This window comes from Aplysia californica, unplaced genomic scaffold (genome assembly GCF_000002075.1).
Source record: "Aplysia californica isolate F4 #8 unplaced genomic scaffold, AplCal3.0 scaffold00491, whole genome shotgun sequence".
NCBI lineage: Eukaryota > Metazoa > Mollusca > Gastropoda > Aplysiida > Aplysiidae > Aplysia > Aplysia californica.
In genome coordinates this window covers 199,408-222,235 of record NW_004797761.1, presented here as the reverse complement: position 1 = coordinate 222,235, position 22,828 = coordinate 199,408, and the positions used below count along the sequence as shown (strand labels likewise).

At 38.6% G+C, this 22,828-nt stretch overlaps 1 protein-coding gene across 1 annotated transcript; it reads right to left on the bottom strand.

The window, feature by feature from the left end:
* Nucleotides 1-932: 932 nt before the first annotated feature.
* Nucleotides 933-22,775, bottom strand: LOC101852430. The gene is made up of 16 exons (XM_005105776.3): nucleotides 22,607-22,775; nucleotides 18,062-18,117; nucleotides 17,077-17,177; nucleotides 16,767-16,858; nucleotides 15,436-15,575; nucleotides 14,639-14,727; nucleotides 14,134-14,234; nucleotides 12,295-12,480; nucleotides 11,148-11,301; nucleotides 7,588-10,253; nucleotides 7,008-7,097; nucleotides 5,041-5,272; nucleotides 4,232-4,345; nucleotides 3,861-3,962; nucleotides 2,556-2,666; nucleotides 933-1,911 (listed from the first exon to the last, which is right to left on the bottom strand). Exons 1-16 carry the CDS (start codon nucleotides 22,754-22,756, stop codon nucleotides 1,865-1,867), a joined length of 4,431 nt encoding a protein of 1,476 aa, XP_005105833.1. The 5' UTR covers nucleotides 22,757-22,775; the 3' UTR covers nucleotides 933-1,864.
* Between the last annotated feature and the right edge of the window lie 53 nt (nucleotides 22,776-22,828).

Here is a 22,828-nt window from a genome sequence, read left to right as displayed (position 1 = left end):
AGGAGGTGAGGTCATCTGGTTTCAGGGGTTAAATAAGTGAGAAAATGGCAGCCACAGCATGAAGAATTCAACAGCTTGAGAGTCCCAACTAGCTGAACATTTTTTTTCTTTGTGCCTTTAATCAACATTTTTCAGTAAAATCGACACAAAAATGTGTTTTTATTAAATGGAGATAAAATGTGTTGAGCCAAAAAATAAAAATTCAATAAAAATTGCAACACCAGCAGAAAAAAATGCTGTTATTTGTTATCTTTAATTTTATTATTTTGACGAGCGCCTGATTTCACCATGATGCCTCATATATTAATGTGCGAGGGGAAACCTTAGTAAGAGGCAAGTAATGATAGAGAAATAGGAAAGGAGAAGTAAGTCCATTCAGCAGCTCCACCAGCAATCACTAATATGTTCTCAAGGATACAGAGAGCAGTGGGAACACAGCATGTTCCCCACACACTGTACATGCATACACAACAGACCAGATATATAAATACATACAGCTCACATTCGAAGAGGTTGGGAACAGTGGTTTGATCAAGCACTCATAAGCAGAAATTCACTTGCTGTTTACATAAAAAACAAAAACATCAAAACTCACTCAAACAACCATGGACACGTCGAAAGAAAATAATCTTGGATAATAGTTTACCATGAGAAATATTATGTAGATTATGTGAATATTTTAAAGTAGGGATTACATTGATATACTCAGTACATCAACATCTGAAAAAAACAAAGTCAGGGCAAATTACTAAGGTCTACCTTCACACAGGTGGACACTACATTATCAAAGATAAGAAAAAAAAGTCCTTTCAACTGTAAATCTTTGCAAAAATATATGGACCATATAGCAAAATATGAATTCATAAAAATGTTTCTAAAACTCTGAACCATATATCATGAAGACGGTAAAAATTTGGATTGAACTCTTAGCAAAAGGTAAATATTTTTTTAAAAGATATAAAAATATGCAGTGCCACAGGTTTTTCCATGACAGAATAAAACATTTCATCACTTGACTATTAAGATCATACAGAACATAGATGACACACTCCAGTAAGACCCACAAAAAAGCATTTACGTACACACAATGCTAGAAAAGATTCAAATTCCTCGACATTTTTTTTCTGCAAAGGCACATTTCTTTACATTTCTCCTCAAAAATTTTGGAGAAACAATCCCCAAAACCAAAATTTGGCAGAAACCGTTCCAATTGTACATGATGATTAAGTTAATAATGCTGCAAAAATCGCAAAACTATATATGCTTAAGCTGCTTAAGTATGATCACAGAAGATGCTGTTTTAACAAAAGTTGTAGACTAAAGAAAGAAACTGTACACAAAACTGAGTTATTTATCGTTTCCTGAATAGAGGGGAAATTAATATGTAAAGTAACATCAAAGACACATTAAGTGTTTCCATACAACCAGAGCAAAACATTTTAAGGTACCATCTCTAGACCCAGAAAATACATTTATGTCCATATTCCATTGCAGCCATGGTAATTAATGGAAGTTAATCAAATCCTTTAGACAGAGAGATGCACTTTCTCACTTGTCATGACATTCTGTAGTAGACAACAAAAATAATACAGACATAATGCATTACTCAGTCACTCACAACTTTCCATTAAGGCCAGGTTAAGCCTGCTTCAGGTTAATTCTATGCTTAGGTGTTGGTTGTTTTGTTTTTTTGAATGAATGCTGGCGACATTCCCAATAAAAATACTCAGCAAAACACTTGCAAAAAAACCCCCCAAAAGTACGATACTGAAATGATATTAATTGCACTCCCCGTAGTCAAAAGGTCAGTCAAACTCAGCCGAGAGTCTTCTTTGTTGCTGTACAGGAAAACTTGTTTCAGATCTTATAAGTCCACAGCAGACATCACCAGATTCATCTCAGCATTTTTTGCTGAAAAAATCACAAAAGCAAAAAGATTCAAATAAAAAAAATAAAAAATAACAACTATTAGCTATTAAAACTTGGATACCAGTACTCTCAATTCCTTCTTTAAAATATGTGAAAACAGAGGCTTTCTCTGTAAAGTCCATATCACGTAAGTATGAGTAAGGTTGAAAGATGAAATCCAATGAGCAGCTAAAATGACAATAAAACAATTTAATTTTCAAATCAAACTATTGGGGAAAAAAATATAGCCAAATGAGATAGAATAAAAACGAAATTACCCTTGTCTTAATCAGTTGTTTATATATTTACATACAAAATTCAAACAAAATTATATTCAGAAAATGCACATTGACATTTACATAATGTGAGCTTTCTTTACCATGCTAAAAACACACGAGGACTTTTAGGCTTTCAAAGATAAGAATTCAAGTCAAGATGAAACAACATGAAGAAAATTGTTGTTATTGCCTGTACAGTACCTGACCATAACTGCACCTATCCAGTGATTTATCCCTACAAATAAATGGTTATCTTGACATTTAGCATACAAAAAAAAACCCTGCCCAAACAGCAAACACAACACAGTGAAGAGAAGATAGATAAAAACAAAAAAAGAAGCAAAAAAGGTGATAGATGCCACAACTTACGGTCAAAGTATGTTGTGTCCATATTGTCATCTGGTTGGGGTACGAAAGGAGCTTCCATATGTAGCACACTTGACCAATCTAGTGCAGTGAAAAAAGGCATTGCCTTGACACCTGTACAAAAAAAGGATAAAACCAAAAATCTCATATTTTCTCTTGTTAAATTCACTCAGCCTTGAGCCCGAGATAGTCGAGTTGCACACTTCTGCATTGGGCCCTGAACCCGACAGTATTAGGATGGGAATTTCTACAGAAATAACGTGAACACACATCAAATAAGAACAGACTATACTTTATAAGTGACCCCTGGCCATTTCTTTATAAGAAACAGACCATTACAAGGGAAAAGGTTGCTTTCTTGACCTACAATTGAAAATAACTTAGCAAATGGTAGCGAAGTGGGAAATGAGAATGAGTCTTGGTCTTTCATCCGAGCCACTTTTCAGTGTGTGTTGCCGACCTTTTTTCAAAAGGCAATATCTCACAGACTATTATTAAATATTTTCAAATTCTGTAAATGGTAATAGTCAAAGTAATGACTAAACAAATTGTGTGCGAAATATTACAGCGATGGAAGTTGATCTAGTTTTCTTTCTTCTGATTTTACAAAAACACCTTAAGCCACTAGGCAAAGGCAGTAGACCAGGTCCTTGGCCTCAGGGCTGAGTGAGTTAAAGAAACAGAGTCGAAATTATTGAAAGGAGAAAGGCCAGTGAGGACCTCATATAAACAAACTCCAAGTGCTGAATCATCAAAAAATAAAAATTTTGTTCTAAGGGCTCATAAAAAACTTTGTAATTCTGACAACAAATCTGCAGATATTAATCCAACAGATAAAATAAATTTTCTTCAAAATGTTGGCAACAATACATAAGTAATAGATTAGGTCATCCTTATCTTACTACATTAGCAGCCACACATACTGTTTGTCAAATAAAGCCCAGGATGGTCCTGCTATGGCGCAAGATTGGGTTAACCACAGAACCAGGCAAACTTAAACAAGCCAGTGCTTCATTTCTATTCAGCATATATAGGGTAGTGCTGTGAGAACAAATAAATCAGTTCTTGTCAGTTTTACAACCAGGCAGATCCCTAAGACCAAATATTCAGCACCCATTTGCAAGTACTTCAAAAAACTTGACTGAAGACTGATCTGTGGTGATAAAAACTATTAAAGCTAAAAGCTAAGGATGAAGGGTGGGAAAAAGACTTATAAATAATTCAAGAACATCATTTTTTAATATAAATTAGGTGTTGACAAAGTTATTTAACCAAGAGACTGAAAAAGTGACATAAAGCCTCCCTGACCTTTAGCAGTCGGCCTTCTCTCTACATCCATGGTCAGCAGTTGCTCCACAGCTGACTGAGCATCTTCACTCAGAGCTTCCTCCCCCTCAGGCCAAACAATGTCTGAAACAGAAAATATACATCTTAGGCACTTAACTTCCTACTGGGTGTCGTGTAATGCAAGATATGTATTTCAATGAGTAAAATAATACTATTCATTATGGTAAAAAATCAACAACTAAACTTGCACGTAAATTCGTAAGAGATTGATAATATATTACATTGTATACAAAGAATTTTTTTTCTGAATTTTGATAAACCTTTTAAAATTGCCACCATTCAAAGTTTCGATACCTCTGATAAACAATAGTTTGAGAAAAAAAAGCACTTACTTCTGTTGAGAATATTTTCAAAAACAGCTTCTGGAGTCTGATCATTGAAGGGAGGAAGGCCAGTGAGGAACTCGTACAAACAAACTCCAAGTGCCCACCAGTCAACAGAAAAACCTGCGGAAAAAGAAACGTCCATTTCATGACATGCTTGAAAAATGAGCGTTTTCCCCAACAACCACATCTGACATCTCATGAGCAAGAACATCAAACTTATTATCTGTGGAAGCCAAGTTTTATGATTTTTTAGTTGACACACAAATCTTCTTCAACAACAGACACCTTACGTTCTCTGTGATACAAAAATTTACTTGCAACAGCATCAATGGGTTTCTACAATATGATCCTCAGTGCTAATAGGTATTACGAAAAAGCATCTTATGTCAAACAAGGTTTTATAAGACAATAAACATAAAAATGCCTATTGTCCTATACACCACCAAGCACTTTGAATTTGGCCATAACCATTCATTTCCAAAATATAGTAAGCCATAAATATACAATATATCCCAGGTCAGAAAATACAAAATACAGGAAATACGTAGAAAAAAAGAGGAAATAATTGTTATGTCCTCCCTTCAGCCTGAAAATACAATCCCTCCACAAATGTTTTATACAAACCAATTATCTAATATGTTCTCAATTTGAAACATGAACAGAAGGATTTACATTTGGGATGAAAACTGTCACAAAATCAAGCAGATTTAGAAAACTCCATTTTTAAAAAAAGAATCTTCTACTGAGCAGTCAATAAGCATGTTTTTTTCCACAAAAAAGTTTTTGTTTTTTTAACTAAAGATTATGAAACTCACTGTGAGGCTTCTGAAGCAAAATTTCAGGGGCTAAATAGTCCGGCGTTCCCAAGATTCTCCCATCATCCCCCTGCGGCTCGGGCCCTCTGCGAACACTTTTGGGCGTCCTCAGAGGGGTCTGCAGGTGAGCACCAGGCGTGTGCCTCGGTGTGTGAACTTTGTTGCCAGGCGTCCGGAACACGAAGTCGTGCTGTGATGCACTCAGCTTCGGGGTCTTAGACGGCGGCAGATGCTGTGGATGTGTGCAGAGGGTAAAGGCAACATACGACACCTTATATTAACTATAGGTCATTCTAACAGCTCGCAAGCTGCCATTGTAAGAATACACCTTAAGAAAAATTATTTATCAAGCAAAAAAACACAAATAGGATACTAGCAAATGTAGTGTAGAAACTAACCACATTGTCATAGCACAAAGATGACCTGAGTTCAGTTCCCATGTGGGGAGAATTTTTATCGAGTATCTCCAACTTTCCATTGGGATGTTGCATCCTTCTCAGTCTGAGTTGACCTAGTCAGGCAGGGTCAAAGCCCACATCCTAAATGATCTGAACTGAGTTGATAGGGGCAAAAAGCATCTACAGTCAAACAAACAAAAAATGGGATCAAATGTAAAAAAAACTTTTTAAAGCTTTATTCACATTATTTATACATCAAGAAAAAAGATTTGTCGTGGAAATTGTGATTACAGGTGAAGATCACTGATAGAATCTGCATTTCAAGAGAACATTTTTTCCCTGGAAATAAAAGCAGTGACACTTTGTGAAAGGAAATATTTTTCAGGGGCTGAAACGAGAGGCTTCTGCAAATCCAAAGAAAGCTGCAATTTCTGGGAATTTTGGGGGTCTTTTGTAAGTATTTTACGGCATTCGCACTGCATAAGGCCATATGACTCATATGACTCATATTATGAGCGTACAGGACACATAAAACATCTTTCAGTTGGTAGAAAATTTTGAATTTTGCTGAGGTGGCAGCTGAAGCCTACTCTTATCAACTTTAGGAGCACCAAGGGATCTTTAAAGTGCACAGCTTGCACAGGAGCCCTTTACACCCTTATCCGAGAAGGCTAAGTGTTAGATCTTACCTTCCGTAAGATAAGGGGTGTGGTTGAAAGACAGCAGTAAGCAGAAGCCAAGGAGTAGCAGTAGAAAGGCCGCAGAAAGAGTGGGGGGAGCCCAAAGTAGGGGGCAAAGGGGAGGGGAAAGGAGGCAGAAAGTGAGGATGAAAGCAGACAACAGAACATGGTTAAAGAGCAGGAAAGGAGAAGAAAGGAGACAATTTTAGAGAAGAAACTTTCTGTCGCTGTCTGGATTCTAACCCGGGACCTATTGAATGAGAGGCAAACACCATAACTTTTAAACCACGAGTCCCCCAATTTCTGTAATCCATTTATAATCAATTTTTTTTAGTATGTACTGCTCCTGGAGCTGAGATACAAACAAAAAAAAGAAGAAAAATGAACTTTGACCTGATATTCTCAAGTGCTTTCATTCCTTTGTTCATTATTAGACTTTCATAAAGGCGATGCACACTTCTTTTTAAAATTAAACAAATAAATTTTGACAAAATTTTAGTTTCGCCTTGTTAAGTGTGGAACTCATTATGTGACAAGGTAACATTAACATCCTTTGTTTCAATGGTAATCACTTGCAGCTTGAAAGTTAAGACTGACTGCCACATTTCTCTCTCAAATAAATACACCCTCATCAATTTACCATAGCTTTTTTAAAAAAGAGCTATGCACAGCAAAGTACAGCTATTCAACTCACATGCTGTATATCTTCCATAAGTCTTCTCAGAGCCCAGACTAGTTAGTACTCAAATGAGGATACCCCGGAAAAAAAAGATATACGCCAAATGTTCTTTCATAGTGTATATGTTAAACTTTCTGCTTTTTGCCAGACTGGAAAAAACACAATTTTTAAAAAAAATGTCAGCCCTATTTGAGAAACAGTAAACCATACCGCATCTTGTGGTGGAGAATGCACTGAGACGAGAGGTTTCTCCTCAGTGCCGATCACAGCATGCCTTACATGCTTGGACAACACTCGACTCTGAAAAGCAGAAGAGTTTAATGCCAAGGGCAAGGCAGACTCGTTCAAATTTACATTGACAATAACAAAAGAGCAATCTAGTAAGCAGAAAAATAAGAGGGAAAAGCAAGGACTTTCTCTGCTGAGTTTTATTTTATGGGTTCAAAAACTGACTTCAGTGGATATTCCCTAATAATTGTCAGATTGCAGAAACCAGTTCAAAGAGAATACAGTTAAAGGAACCATGTATAAAAAAAACCAACTAAGTATATAAACCAAAAGTATCAAGGTGGAGAACACTTTAGAAATGTCACATAAATCTAGGAAAGTTTCTTTGCAAATGTGAACATTTACATAATATATTTCTCATTGTTCACCAAACTTATCGACCCTTTGCAGTTGATCATATTGGTTAATTACGGTAACAAAACATCAGCACCTAAGTTTTGTTCATCTGGTCAAAATACTTATAGCATTCACACTTGTGTGCTAAGTAACTGTCACAACTTACTTCCTCAACACCCAGGGGCTTCAGAAAAGCCTGATCATCAATGTAGTCAAGTGTCTTTCCCTCAGCAATGCTGGGCATCCTTTGTCCTTTGCTCACACGACCACTCTTACTGACCAGATCAGTGTGGCCTGCCAAGTTCTCTTCTTCTGATGATGAATCATCCGATTTTCGCCTGGGCACAGGTGACATGCCCTTAAACATAAGGGAAGGTGACACATCTGTGGAACGAGGGGTCAAGGGTTTGGTTTTCCCATTTTCCCCCTGAAGCTCAGCACCATCCGAATGTGAAGATAGCGAACTGCTGCGGGAACGTTTTCTGTGACTCTCCATTTTCTCTTGCGAAGATGAGAAAGATGGAGGATCGTTGTACTCTGTCTCTATGGTGTTGTTTAGGCAGCCATCAGAGTCAAAGGATGAGTTCAGGGTAGAAACACCTTTTTTGAAGATCAAAGGTTTTAAGTCTGAATTGTTCTGAGTCTCCATCATGCTCGACTGAGAGCCTGGGGCAGGAGACGAGGCTAGTATTGGCCCTGAGGAAGGCGAAGCTAAAAAGAACCTCACTTCTTTCTGTCTCAAATCGTCTAATATTGGTGGAGCATCACCATCGGTAGGAACATCTGGCTGCAATATGGCCAATGTCGCAGAAGTGGGGCTGTGCAAAGGAAAAGCCGCCAAGTTCCCCACAGCATTAGACCTATGCAGTGTTGATCCAACAGCTTTTGTATCTTGATCACCAGAATCACCGGAGCTCTCCTCTTTAGCAGACTCTGACGTCTCTCTCTTTCCATCTGTACTCGTACTGGGGTCACTGCCACTGCTGCTGTCTTCCTCAGTAGGAGCACTTGGATTTGCACCCAGTGGCTCATCTTCCTTGTCGACTGCATCTGTTCTAGAGTGATCTTTTGACTTTGCAACAACGTCAGCAAGCTCTAGGGCATTCACCTCCATGGTCAAACCAGTGTGAGCAGGAGCAGTTCTGGAGTGAGAGGAAACAAGATGCGAGCTGGAGGGAGCATCTGCGAGCAAAGCCTTATTACTGCAGGCCTGAAGCTGCTTCAGTGTCTGCTTCCGAAGATCTTGAGTTCCAGACTGCATATTTTCTCTCCCACCAAATAAGGACTGTATGTGAACTGAATCTGGACTACCAGAATAGGATGAAGTATGTTCGGAATTTTCAATGTTTGAATTAGACCCAAAGAGGTTTTTGGTGTAAAGATCCCTGTCTAAGCGTAATGCTTTGGCTGGACGCCCCATGCTGCCATCTGCAAAATTAATTTTTTCTACCTCAGGAGTCAAACCTGAGTGAAGCTCTGAGGAGCGCTCTGGAGAGTTTTTAAAGCTTGAAGAAAACGACAATGGTCTTTTGAAACGTTGAGCGTTGTCAAAATGAACATCCTCATCAGAAGTAGACTCATCATCCACTGATCTGCTCTTTCTAGTCAAGGATACTTGACGAGCCTTAGTTGGAGATTGGCGGACACTTTTTGATCGACTGAATGAGGAACTCGATGATTTCTCAAGGCATTTGTCAAACGTGTCTGACAGAACACGCCTCAGGCCAGGACGGCTCAACTTCCGTCGAGTTGCTAAACCTTCACTGTTGGGAGCTTGCTCTTTCTCTTTCCTTAACAAATCCCCAGACCGTTTTCCAGGAACAACTTTCAAATGAGGAAGCGTCTTGCTGTCTCTGTGCTGATCTGGATTAATAGGTTGAAGAGCTATGCGGCTTAGCCCAGACAACTTGCTCAAGTCCTTCAATTCAGGCCCCGAGTCTAAACTAACCTGAGACTGACCAAAATCTATGGACAAGCGGGTGCTGTCTAAAAGTTTGTCCCTGCCTTGAAAATGAGAAGAAAAGTCACTGGATAAATCCATGTCAGTCGAGGCAGCAACGGAATGGGTCTGGGAGAAACAACGAGCACCGCTGAGAGAGTCGTCGAGTCCAGAGACCACACCTCGAGCCTTCTCAAAGGAGGCAAGAGACCATTTGCTTAAGTCAGAACTTTGGAAGACGTTATCACTGAGGCTACTTTCACTAGTGACAGAGATCTTTTCCGGAAAATCAGAGATGCTGCTGCTACTACCTCCATGACTTACACCATCTTTCGAAAACACAAATTTACGAATTGCCGAGGAGTTTGTATTGGAAGATTCTTTCTGACTTTTTACAGACTTTCGAACACTTTCACTTGACACTTGCTGGGAAGGGGAAGGTTTACCCATTTCTTCAACACGAACAGTGCCCAGAAATTTGGAATGTGAATCAGAAAGAAAGCTGCCTCCAAGAGACCCTGAATCAGTGTAAGATCCATCTGCCATGGAGCGGAGATTGCGAGCGGCGTAAGAATTCCACACAGAATCATGAGTCCGATGCAACATTGGAGTTTCATCATCCACCTCTCCATCTCGAAATAAAGGCATGATATGACTATCACAACTAGGGGGGTGCTGGGTGTTGGTGCAACCATCCCGAACCTTATGGGAGCTACAAGTTGAGTTGACATCATCTCCGTGGCTCCTTTCTAGATCTGGATCACAAGCACTATTGCCGTGGTCATTGATAGACATGTCCATTTCAACAGCGTTTGTTGCACTGGGGATGTCAGACAGCGACACTGTGCTGCAGTTCCCACCAGATCCAAGTGCATAAGTACTGTCATGTTTTCCTGCAAAGGTAAACATGAATGAAAGCTGAACTTATTTTACATTCTAAAAGACCAGAGTATATTTTCAAGGGTGGTTTCCATGAAATAAAAGAAAAAGAATAAAGTCAACATAATTGGACTTCTTTAAAGGAGCAAAATGCACAAATGAAATCAACAAAAGATATTGCAAGCTTCTGATCCCGAACTTAAGTTTAAAAAAGTATCACCATGACTCAAACCAAGATGCAAGTGGGCATTCAGCAGAAAACTAATCTGTTAACTTCTTGTGTGCTTAAGTGTTTGTGAATAAATGTGCGGTGGACAAGATGAACATGTATTGCCAAAGTTAAAAAGAGAAATTAGTGGGGAGGGGGGAGTTGTTTTTTTATGTAGAGGTTTTACGGCGCTCGCAACTGCATTAGGTCATATGAGCGCCAAGGGGTGGATGTCAACAGAGAAGCCCTTACAGGGAATCAGGCTTACTCTGCTCACCTGTCTAGCTTCAACAGCACAAAGTCTGCTTCGACTATCAAGGCACCCCGGAAATAACGGGTGACAAGAGTGTGACTAAAATACAACAGAAGTAGAGGTAAAATGACGATAGTAAGGATTAGAAAAGAAAAAGCAGCAGTTCCCTGTTGCAGTTCAGGCACTTTTATGAGCATGACATTGATGAATCAGCCCATTTACAATTCTACTGTGCAAAAGAACATATTAATGTCCCCCCTTTGGGAATGGCCTAAAGACACTTCAGTCAGTAGCACTGCCCCGGTTTTAAATTAGTGTTTAAATAGATACAAGATGAGACACAAAATTAAGGTGACAGAAAGAAAGATTTGACAGATTTGTATTTCTGAGTATAATTTTAAAGTCAGGAGGTAGTAATGACATAAGAGAAGGAATAAAGGTTCTCACTGGAGGCCAAAGACAACTGCAAGAGACTGCAGGCCTTCCGGGAGGTGGGCTCACTGGCTGAGGAACTTCTCCATGTAAGAGATTCCTGTAGAGTTGGAGTCAGGCTCTGAACAGGGGGCGTGGAACCATAACTGCTGTTGCACAGCCTGCTGGTCTGTGAGAGAAGAAATAAGCGACATAATTTACTACAAAACCAGCCAAGCCCTGAAAAATAGAACTAGCCTGAATTAGAGGCTTGAAATTCAGAATGTGAAACAAAAAGTCTACAGGATCTATAGCAACAATGTACAAAAAGTCTGGGATTGACAAAGGTATACATACCAGAATAAGAAACCCAAAGTTGTCTGTGTGTGTACATGCTCCAATTGTATTTCTTCACCGCACTATTTTTATCTCTTTGCTTAAAATAATTACTTCCATAGCTCTAGTTTTCCCCTGCCCCCAACATCCTTCAGTATGCTCAGTCTCTAAATACTTAAAGCACAAGAATGATGTTTCCAGTGGTCATCTACATCATTATTATCTTCTTTGCATTCCCACACAACATCTCCGGGGTAGTTGACTGCTGGTTCTTCAACCTGTAGTGCAACTTATTTTTATGTATGAGACACAACTGTATTTTTCTTCTTTGTAGGCAGCCACATTCCAATTTCTTAGGTACTCTACATTTTTTCTTATATTGACGAGAGTATTTTCAGTTTTGGTAGAAATTAATTCTGAATTTGGCTCAAGGGGCAGCCAAATTTTACTTTTCGATTTTAGGACCACCAAGGGATTCTTTAACTAGCACAGCTTGTACATGGGACCTTCAAATTTTTTTGCCAATATCCAAGAAGGCTAGGGGTTCGATCTTACCTACCCTAACATTATTAGTGTGACTGAAAATGGAGATGAGAGCAGACGGCAAAACAGGACTGGAGAACATGAAAGGACACAGAAGAAATTTTTTTTCCCCCCCAAAATACAAACAGAAAAGTCACAACAAAAACATTTTCCATCGCCCATGCATGCGTAGACATTTCCCATTAGTCTGGACAATGTCCACCAAAGCACATCCCGCTCTTCAATATATACATGTCAATACAGCGGTCAGTTTTACTCCTATAAACCTTCCAAATATTTTTACAGCATCTTTACGATCTAATACCTGAAGGGCTTGCTTGTTCCCTACAGGCGTCAACATGCGGCGTGAGAGAGAGTTCCTCTTGCCCTTGTTGTTCGGTGACCAGACGTGGGGAGGCATTAGGTGCTGCGATTGGTTGGTAGAGTCATCCATGTCCGAGTAAGAATCCCCCTTTGGGTAGTAGGCATTACTTTTGGTTGTGCTCAGTGTCTGACAGAAAAAAGATAGCAAAATAAAGTTATGAGAAAAGCTTAAAAAATCTAAAATCAAATGCATTGGGAGTAGTTTTCATGTGGCATAAATAAGCCACAAAGTGACGTCGTATTTCAAACAGGAAAGGCATAACAGGTGAAGCAAAGGTCTTCAGCATGAATCCCTAAAGTTTGTTTTTTTGGTCTCATTTGCCACTTATTCTGGGGTTTTTAAAAAGCTCTATAACTCTCATCCCATTTTTTGCATATCCTGTTCTGTAAAAGTTGACATTTGAGAATTATACGAAAGCCGTGTGACAATAATCAAGGAGTACTTGATTACTCTCATAAATAAAAGAGTTACAGTATGAGAGCTTTTTACCCCGGCAAAACAACGATTGAATTCGACAGGATTTCATTTTTACCTGATATGGTCAAATACAGTTGAAACTGTCTAAGACGACCATCGATTGTCAAGGAGAAAAGTAGTCATCTTAGATAGGTGATACTCTTGGACAGTGTCATTATATTTTTTTAATGCATGGGGGGGTCCGATTTGTACACATGTTCATATGGGCAGATTTGACTGCACTTCCAAAATCAGATTAAAGGCAATAAAATCATGCTTTATTTGAAGTTGAAGAACAGCTAAATTTTTCTTGATTAAATCGTTCTTCTCTTATGATCCCATACAAAATCTTAGGAGCAACAGAGTTTTGGTTTATCAATAAACAGAGTACCTTTTACTTATACAGTCAAACCTGCCCTGACGGCCACCTCTACAAACAGACACTTTCCATTTCCCTCCTTGCGTTTTTTTTCTATAATTTAACTGAGTAAAACGGGCACCTGTCCAACGCGGCCACGGCCACCATATTTTAACACACAACTCCTATCACACTAAGCAATAACACCTGTCTTAGACGGCCACCTTAGTGACTCCATTACGCTTTGTCATAAATCAAGCATTGGCCTCTGGCGTTGTGGGCAAACCGTCATAATCTAAAAACATGTCGTTGTTAGGTAGTCCCTCCAACTGATCATGTTGCGTAGGCCCCTCCCACTGTTGACCAATAGGTAACAAAATTAATTTTCAGCTGCTGGGGAGGGAAGCGTGTGATCCCTCATAACCCATAAGCTCCGCCCAGAACCCATACACAAATCGTAAGTGAGATGAGTGATCACTGTTTACCCAGTCTGTAACAAAGTAACAAAGGACGTCAACATGAACTTGTGACAGAAGCGTCGCTCTTCTCCGTGTGGTGGCGACCCATGTGTTTGTTTTACCATAGCACTTGGTCTTTCTCGTCTGACACATTTCATTTTATTGTCACCCGTGACAAAAGCAGCAACAATAGAAAAAAAATCCAGCGAAAACAACATCAACAACAAAAATAACAAAAACGACAATGCAACTACCTTCAGTTGGAACCTCAGAAAGGAAGAGTTTGTTTTCTCAGAAAGGAATGTTTTGTTTTCTTCATCTTGATCAGTCCTGCCTAAGACGGCCACCTGTATTATACGGCCACTTTTCTCCCTGACAATGGGTGGCCGTCTTACACAGGTTCGACTGATACTTGTTTGGCCTACTTTCCTTTCAAAAAACCTGTTGAGCCAATTTTTTTGCTAGTCAGTAGTTTACTGCCAAGCTAAGTTAAACATGTTGACTTACAAAGGCAAGAGATGACTGTAAGCTCAAAATCTGTCCGGGGGTCCTCAGGGCCAAATGATCGCGAGCAAATGGTGTCATGCTACCAGCCCGAGGGCTCGGACCTGAAGAAAATGTAGAACAATCTTATGTTAGTCTTTATCTTAAATGTGGGAGTGGATGTGTCTGTTTGTATGTGAGAGAACATCAGTTAGATAGATGAATAGATAGAGAGTGATATATGTTTAGATACAGACAGACAGACAGACAGACAGACAGACAGACAGACAGACAGACAGACAGACAGACAGACAGACAGACAGACAGACAAATCTTGGACAGGTTCAACTGTACTTTCACACAAAACTTACTGACAGTCCAAATCAGGGATCACATCCTACCAACTTTTTTCCAATAAAAAGTCACCTAATCACAGTTGACACATTTATTTTTACTTTTCAAATTACAATTTTTTCTGCTTGTTATGATAGAACTGAAAAATAAAGCATATATGTCAAAGATCACATACGATAGTCCATTGACACTTTTGAAAGGCCAAAATCAGTCAACTTGATATGTCCAGAGTCAGAAATCAACATGTTGTCAGGTTTTAAGTCCCTGGGGATAGTGAACAGAAATAATGGGATTATAATCAAGTATGAAGCTTCCTTATTGTTATTTGTTTGTAGGTTGTTTTTTACAGGACAGAAGCACATCAACACAATAACAGTAATTTTAGAGAAATAGGGCCTACCAAGAGCACTCTCTATATGCACACCATTATCTTCTTTTAATGCAAATATCTAAAACATGACGCTCAAGTTTTCTCCCATTCAAATTCGAGAAGTTAATACATATCTTTATGTTATGTAGGAGATAAAAACACAGTTAAAATGAGCATGTCTGTATAGTCTAATCAATTAAGCATGAGTGAGCTTATATTGTGCTGTGAACAACAGCTGAGGAACATCAACTCAAATGTGAAGTCAGTCTTGTTGTATGAATGTGAGACATGGAATGCATCTCAGACTTGCATAAGGAGGATCCGGGTTATCTTGAACAAATGTCTGAGAAAGTTAGCAAGGATCAGATGGATAGACAGGGTCACTGACTCCAGCTCTACAGGGAAGTGTAGGGGAGAAAAAGACAGAGCCTAGTTGAAGATGAGTTTCTTCATGCATTTAAGAATTCGGCCATTGGTGATAAAAAAATGTGTACATAATCTTTGTAGAAAAGTGCACTGAGCACTCCCTAAAAGAAAATAAATGAGACCCATTACTAGTTTTAATGCATAAACAGACAAACTTTCTGCACAAACTTCTATACCTGTGGACAATGCCTCGTTTGTGCAGATAGTCTAGAGCCAACGTGACTTCCGCAGCATAGAAGCAAGACATTTCCTCACTGAAGTAGCCGAGCATGATCAACAAAGACTTGACATCTCCCCCAATCATATATTCCATGATCTGAAAGTAGAAATTAATCATTAAACCATTAAATATCGGCTCCTTTATTTTGACCAAATCTCAACTTACTAAGTAAAGCCCTGTCCTTTACCCTTTGAACCCATAAGGCTGGTAAACACACCCAGGGCGTATTCCTCTACATCCCATGAAGCCGGTTAATTGACCCAGGGCCGATTTCTCAGTATCCTATGAGGCTGACAAACCAACCCAAGGCATTTCACAACCTCCCATGAGGCTGCTAATCTGGCCCAGGGCAAACTTATCAGTACTCTATAAGATCGATGTACCTGGGGATAACCATGTTTAAGTGGCCCAGGGATGGGGATAACCACGTTAAAGTGGCCTAGGGATGAGGAAATAGAAAACATGGGGATAACTATTTTAAAGTGGCCCAGGGATGGGGAAATAGGAAACATCAAGGTCAGAGGGTTAAAATTTGAAAAGAAAAGGGATGACTATTTTACTCAAAGGTGCCACCTTTAAAGTACGGTTGTAACGGTTTTTCTATAACTCTTTAAATCCTGAGTTTTTTTCCACGGTTTCCCAGAGTTTTTTCTTCTAGTCATCTAAACCTGGTGCACTATGTCTCATGATAAACCCAAAGTTTGCCTCCAACTTCTAAATAGCAGAACAAAGGCTTAGTCATTACTAAAAAACTTGGTTCGAGAAAAGTTCCGAAAAAACAAGCAAAAACAGGCACTAAATGAAACGAAACAATTATCACTAGTATCAGACACGGTTATTACCACCGGACACTCCCAGCACCCGTTTAAAGAGTTAAGTGGTTCAACTAGTTTATCTTGTAACTGCAAAATATCTTATCCTGCGTGAATGAATTTTATTACCTTTCAGTGATCATGTGATTGATGTAAAGCCCTCAGAGTTTATACTCAAATAGGATAGACCGTTATATTAATGCAATCTATTATTATTATTATCAATGAAACGAGCAGTTTCATATCAATCTTGTTTAACTATAGCACTCTGGGTAGTTGTCTTCCTCTTTCTTAATTTCGATCCCAATATACAACACATAAATTGAAAGACAAGCTGAAAATAATCTTTCTTGACCACCCAAACAAAGAAAAAATCTTACCAGAAGCAACAACATTCAAACCTTCAAAATATGGCATACAATATGCCAAGCATTCTGCTAACTGTCATAAACAATTTTCCTGTAGGTTCACTTACCAAAAAGATGTTTTGCTTTGACTGTAGAGAGTAGAAGAGCTGAACAACAAATGGGCTTCTTGACCTTGCTTGAGCATCTCTCTCCGCTGTCACTGTTAATAGAAAGAAAACAAGACATTGAAAATGAAAAAGAACACTTTCTAAACTTACTTTAATTCCCCCAATACAGATGAAATTTTTGTGTTACGACATATGTATGCATATATATATAAATAAATTCAGAAGTTGCATAAATGTGCCATCATATTTTGTAAAACAAAACATCAATACAGGCAAAATCACAAAATGATGTGACCGCTGACTTACTCACCTTGTTCAATCAGATTCTTGTTGACCAAATCAACTTTCTTCATAACCTTAATCGCAAGCATCCGCTCCTGACATGATTTCTTGTAGCCCAGCCACACCTTCCTAAAAATTCACATTAAACAAAGTTGAATCACTGTAAAATCAGAAAACATCAAATGTTTTTCAAAACGATATTTTCTTAAAGCAATTTTTAAAAAGTAAGACAATTTCACCATATGACAGTGTTACAATTCATGAAACTTGAATTAGCTCTGATATTGAGCCCTCATTTGTAATCAATATAGGCTATCCATCAATGCACAGACAGGATTGACATTTAAAAAAGAAAAAAAAAATTCACAGACACAGACAAGTTATTTTTGGATGTTCTAACACACAAAGTAATGATTCTTATCAAAGCAAAAGTCTAGGTTGAAAGTGAAAGGGAGCTTTTTTAAAATATAAATACATATTTTTGTACCATTGGAGCCTTAATTAGCAAAATGCATTTTTACAATAATATTATAACATATTCAGATGAAAACCATCTCAGCTGATACACGATGAAGTAGGAAATGCTGAGAGTAAGTGATCTTTGTATTTCTTTGTGGCGCTCAAGGCAGTGAGTGAAAATATCCATTTTATAAGCTTACTTTGATTTCTCAATACCCTTTACATTAAAAATCTATGCTTAACACTGATGGGGATCAATTCGTACGAATGTTACCAGGTGGTGTACCCAGTAAATCATGAGCAAGGCATCCGTAACCAGATGTTCAAATTATGACACTATATCAAGATTATAAGAGTGTAGTTAGCGGTTCACATTTGTATGCTCGCTGCCTCCTTCAGTAACATGATGTGAACTGGTGATACACAGAAGAGAAGAGTAAAAATACAAATTTCAGAGTAAAGTCAGTCAGTTTTCTCTTTATTTTCACAGCATTATAATAATCTGAACTGGTGATTTCATTGTAATTTGACTTTATTCATCAAAATGAACTTACCCAAAGGCGCCTTTGCTGATAGGCTTCACAAGAACAAAATCATCTGTAGTAGGCAGCTGAAATTAAAAAATACAGTGAAAAGGTAACATATAAAGAAAGAAAAACATGATGACCTGTCAGTATTATGATAGAACACTTTTCACCAACTAAGAAGTACTCCTTCTTTAGTAATTAAATAGCTAAACAAGTTGTTTGACTTCATCCATCAAATCATTTAAGTTATGAAATAGCCCAATAGTCTACTTAAATGTTTCTGTTCAACTTGACCGTCTACCACTGGACCAGTCTGACAAAAGCTGCACTTGATGGTCTACTGATCTACTTCAACCACTACTAAACATTTTCTTCTTTCTGTGACCAATTTCTTGAAAGTAGTGCATCAGGGTGAGGGAGGGGAGGGAGGGACAGTTTAAATTACTATGTGCAGCCCCTATGGGTAGAAAGCATTATGATAGGATAGAGACTATGGTCTGTCAGGGGAGACGTGTTTGAAGGCATTATAGTGGTAGACCATCATGTGGACCAGGACCAAATTATTTTCATTTGAATAGTTACATGAATCACTCAGTCAACACAGAAAGGTACTACTTTGTGAAACCCATTAGCGACTTAATGACTTCATTTCTTAGTATTAATCTCTAACATTGGCTGTTGATACTCCCAAACTGTTGAGAATAGATCCATACTATCTTTAACAGTTTAGGAATAAGTTTTTTTTCATCCCTTTCTAAATTTTGATCGTGAAGACTATGCATGTGAATGGAGATGAGATCAGAGTTCCATTCTCGTGTAGGGAGCATTTTCATCAAGTTTACATCTCCATCTTTCTGATGGGACTTACTTTGTATCCCTCTCAACCGAGGTTGGTCCTGACAGTGACAGGTGGAATTGAGACCCACCTCCTAATTTATCTAATTTTGCATTCATCAGGGTATAAAACACCTACACTGAAAATAAAATTTAACAGACAATAGCTACAGATTGTTGGATAGCTTTTCAGAAATAAATACAGATTTCTCAAAAAGCTGTGTGGTGGTGAATCTGCTTGGCCTACAGCCCACACTATAATAGATTCGTTAGTCACATTAGTACACTCATTTTATTTTCTGATCATAGTACAAATTACAGTCTGAGTTACTTCCCTTAATTTCCTTCAAACTTCAATTGTGAGGCATCGTGGTGAAATCAGGCTCTTGTCAAATTTAACAAAACGGAAGAAAAAGCATTTTTCCACCTGTTTGGCAGTTTTTATCGAATTCGTATCTTTTGGTTCAACATCATTAATGTCTGTTTTATATTTAAATTTAAGAACACATTTCAGTGTGGATTTTACTGAAAATAATTGATTAAAGGCACACAAGATGTAAATGTTCATTTCCCAAGCTATGGAAGTTACCACCAAACTTTGGCGGATATTTTCTCCATAATTTTACCTCTGAAACCAGGTGACCCCCACCTTCTTCAATCGGAAATTTACCTCGACTTCCTTTCAAGATAGATTGGTATTTTTTTCATCGAAAGCAAGACAAATTAATGAAATTCTTCCAAAGAGTCTCCCACAGACTGGAGGTTTAGGTTTTTACTTATTAAGTCAGTTTGTGGGAGAGTGTTCGTTGTTGATCCCAACAGAAGGGACAAGGAATCCTTCGCCAGGAGATCCATCTGATCGTTTCCTCAGATGCCCACGTAGCCATGTGAACACGATACTTTTCCCGGCTTCAATCAAAGCGTGAATTTCTTGTTGTAACTATTACACCCCTCCACAGGCCCAAAAATTGACAAGCATCTGATTCCATCGCGTTGTGACACAATTATTCATTTCATATTTTATGGGGTTAACCCGAAATATGGACCATATCATCATGTGTGTGTTTTAAACACCCAACATTTGTTAGCATGTCATTATATTAAATGGCATTTCTTACGAAAACTGCTGTAATGATAATAATAGTATAGCATTTGTATAGATAGCGCAAATCCTTGCTCAACAGCAAGCTCTATGTGCTTCACAATCTATACTATTACCCCAGCAGACCTGAGAGCATTCTGAAACAATCTCAACTTCCTGGGAAGCATACAGAGCAAGCGGCCATTTATAGGCGCTAAAACACTAAAATACTGAGATCTTTTGCTGTCTATAGCCGGGTACCCATTCCCACCTGGGTGAAGTGAGGAAAATTCATGTAAAGTGCCTTTCCCAAAGACACAACGTCGGGACTGCGGCTCGATCCCCCAAACAGGCAACTTCACGATTACCAGTCCGATAGCTTAACCATTAGGCCACCGACGCCAAAACAAGATCTAGACCTATTACTGGATCTACTGAAAATCTAGTTCTTCTGGACAGTCTGATTCAAAGAACGGGTGTAAACACTAAGATCTATGCTAGAAAGAGACTAGACCTGTCCTGTCCTAGAATTCATTCTAATTCTAAAGGATTCCTTCATTCTGGATCAACAGCTTATTATTTGAAAATAATTTTTTTCCGCAGCTTATTTAATTATTATCAGTCAGATTAGTAACTTGTCAAGACCTTGACTATGTTAGTTCTGACCGGTCATACTAAAATGTGAAAAGACCCGAAAAGACATGAAAAGACATGAAAAGACACAGCAAAAAGACAGGAAAAGACTTGCAAAGATACAATATCAGTCCAAATTGGGAGCGTGTCCAGCTCGCTCATATAACTTGCTTTTATGATGCAGTTGCGAGCGCCGTTAAAAAGAAAAAATGCGAAAAGACACGAAAAGATACAATACCAGTCCTAATTAGGAGGGTTTGATTGGTTATTGCGACCTCGTTGAAAGCGACTTCTCTGTCTGTTTGCAACCTCGTTGGAGCTGACGTACATTTACAAAGAGATAGAGGAAAAAATCGGGGATTGAGGATTGCCTCATTGTAGCCGACTTTTCGTTGAATGCAACACCCACTGTACTAAGGAGCCCTCCAAAGAACCATGCGTTTAGGCAGAGACTATTGCAAGTCTAGATGTTTGTCTAGTTAAATTAGAGTGTAAATAGACCCACTATTTAAATTAGACATGAGGAGCTCGAAAGGATAGCCAGGAAACAAGACTTCCGTTTTACTACAAAATCTTTCTAATGAGCTTGACAAGAATTTATTTATGCAAAATGATCTCTCTCTCTTGCCCTTTTTAACTCCCTGTGGAGCGCGGCCATCAACAACATTTTTCCAGCGAAGTCTGTCCTGTGCATCATTTTCTAGCTGTTTCCATGATGTCAATGCCTTTTCCATATTCTTCGCTCTATTTTCTCTCCTCTCTTCGGTGATGAAGGTTTTCCATCTTCCAGAACTGGCGGTCGTGTTGTTTTTGCTGTTGGTGTTTTTGTAGCAGTTTTTTGTTTTACAGGAAAGGGCTAACCCTTTGCCCAACCGACCTTAGTTTTGCCTTCTACAGCATGCACGGTACGGATACAGTGGTCCTATTCTTTGCTCCCCTGTCTCTTGGACACGGGTCCCGAGAACCATATACACGCATGAAAATGATGTTAGGTCTACCTGATAAAAATACGTTTTTATAGATAGATCAGATCTAGTTTTGAATACATTACAGGTAAAAAGAAGAATTAGAGTGCAAAACATTCGGAAATTGACCTCCTACTATTTCCTTTCAAACCCCGGAATGTGTGTAACTACTCATTATGACTTTTATCAACTTTTACGAGAAGGGGTTAAATATAATTAGGCTGAACTCAATGTAGGGTAGCGTTTGTAACACATGTTAAGAATAGAAAGCTAAAAAAGATGGCCAGAGTGTTGTTTTCAGATTTGACAGCACTTCACTCGGTGGCAATTGACACCAGCGTCAATTACTTCACTAGGAGGTGGCAACTGACGCTACTTTTCGCATGACTCGTTCTGACTCCCGACCTTTTTATACTTCCTTGTCAGTAATTATCATGACAATGTTATGAGTAGATCAAGTCACGTTCATTATAATCTCTAGATCTATTTGTCTCTAGCAGTAGGCTAATAGATAAGAAAATAATTAGAATCTAGGGCCTAGTCGTAGTAGACTAGTAGATGTCTGAATCTAGATTCTAGGTGAGTAATCTAGATTCAAGGTGGTTACGGCAGTGTAACAGTGTTTAGAAATCGGAAGGACTTCCGTAACGAGCAACCACCCCATCAAACACAATAAAGAAGAGGCCTAACCCTAACCCTAGATCTACCCCTACCCCTCAATTCTGCTCTGTCTCATAGTCATAGTGGTCGGCGCAACTGAAGTCTTCTCCTAGAATATACTAAGTAGTGCTGCTCATAAAAAAGTGCTGTAGTCCCAAATACTAATAGAAATCTCTAGATCTAGAATCTAGATTAGATCTAGAATGTCTAGATATCTAAATCTAGATTTTAGATCTAGATCTAAGGCACCAGAGTCCGGAGATCTATGAGTATGACTATGACTATGACATTAATTAGATCTAACTGTACTATAATAGTGATAGTCTCTATACTTTTGGTCTAGATCTAGATATCTAGATTTAGATTTCTAGATCTCGATGTCATGTCTGGTATTGTTACCGAAGAAAAAGATGTAGATCCATCAATCTCCATTTGTTCACCACAATCCATTCTGCTAAACGATCTGCCAAACGAGTTCTCCTGAGGAGGGATCGTAATTCGCTTGCATTGGAACTGTCGGTAACATCTGTTTGTGTCAACATTGGACATTAAGCTTCGTAAATAAGCGCCTTTGAATGAAGTTATCAACAACTTCCGTGTCAACACAATGTAGCTGACCAG

Bases quoted from the DNA above. Each gene is read 5' to 3' on its own strand.
- LOC101852430 (XM_005105776.3), bottom strand. From the start codon at position 22,756: ATGTCCAATGTTGACACAAACAGATGTTACCGACAGTTCCAATGCAAG. The intron at 15,576-16,766 runs GTAAGTGAACCT...TTCTACTTTCAG, and splicing joins CAAAGCAAAACATCTTTTTG to ATCATGGAATATATGATTGG. The intron at 2,667-3,860 runs GTCAGGGAGGCT...TTTTTTGTACAG, and splicing joins GAGAAGGCCGACTGCTAAAG to GTGTCAAGGCAATGCCTTTT.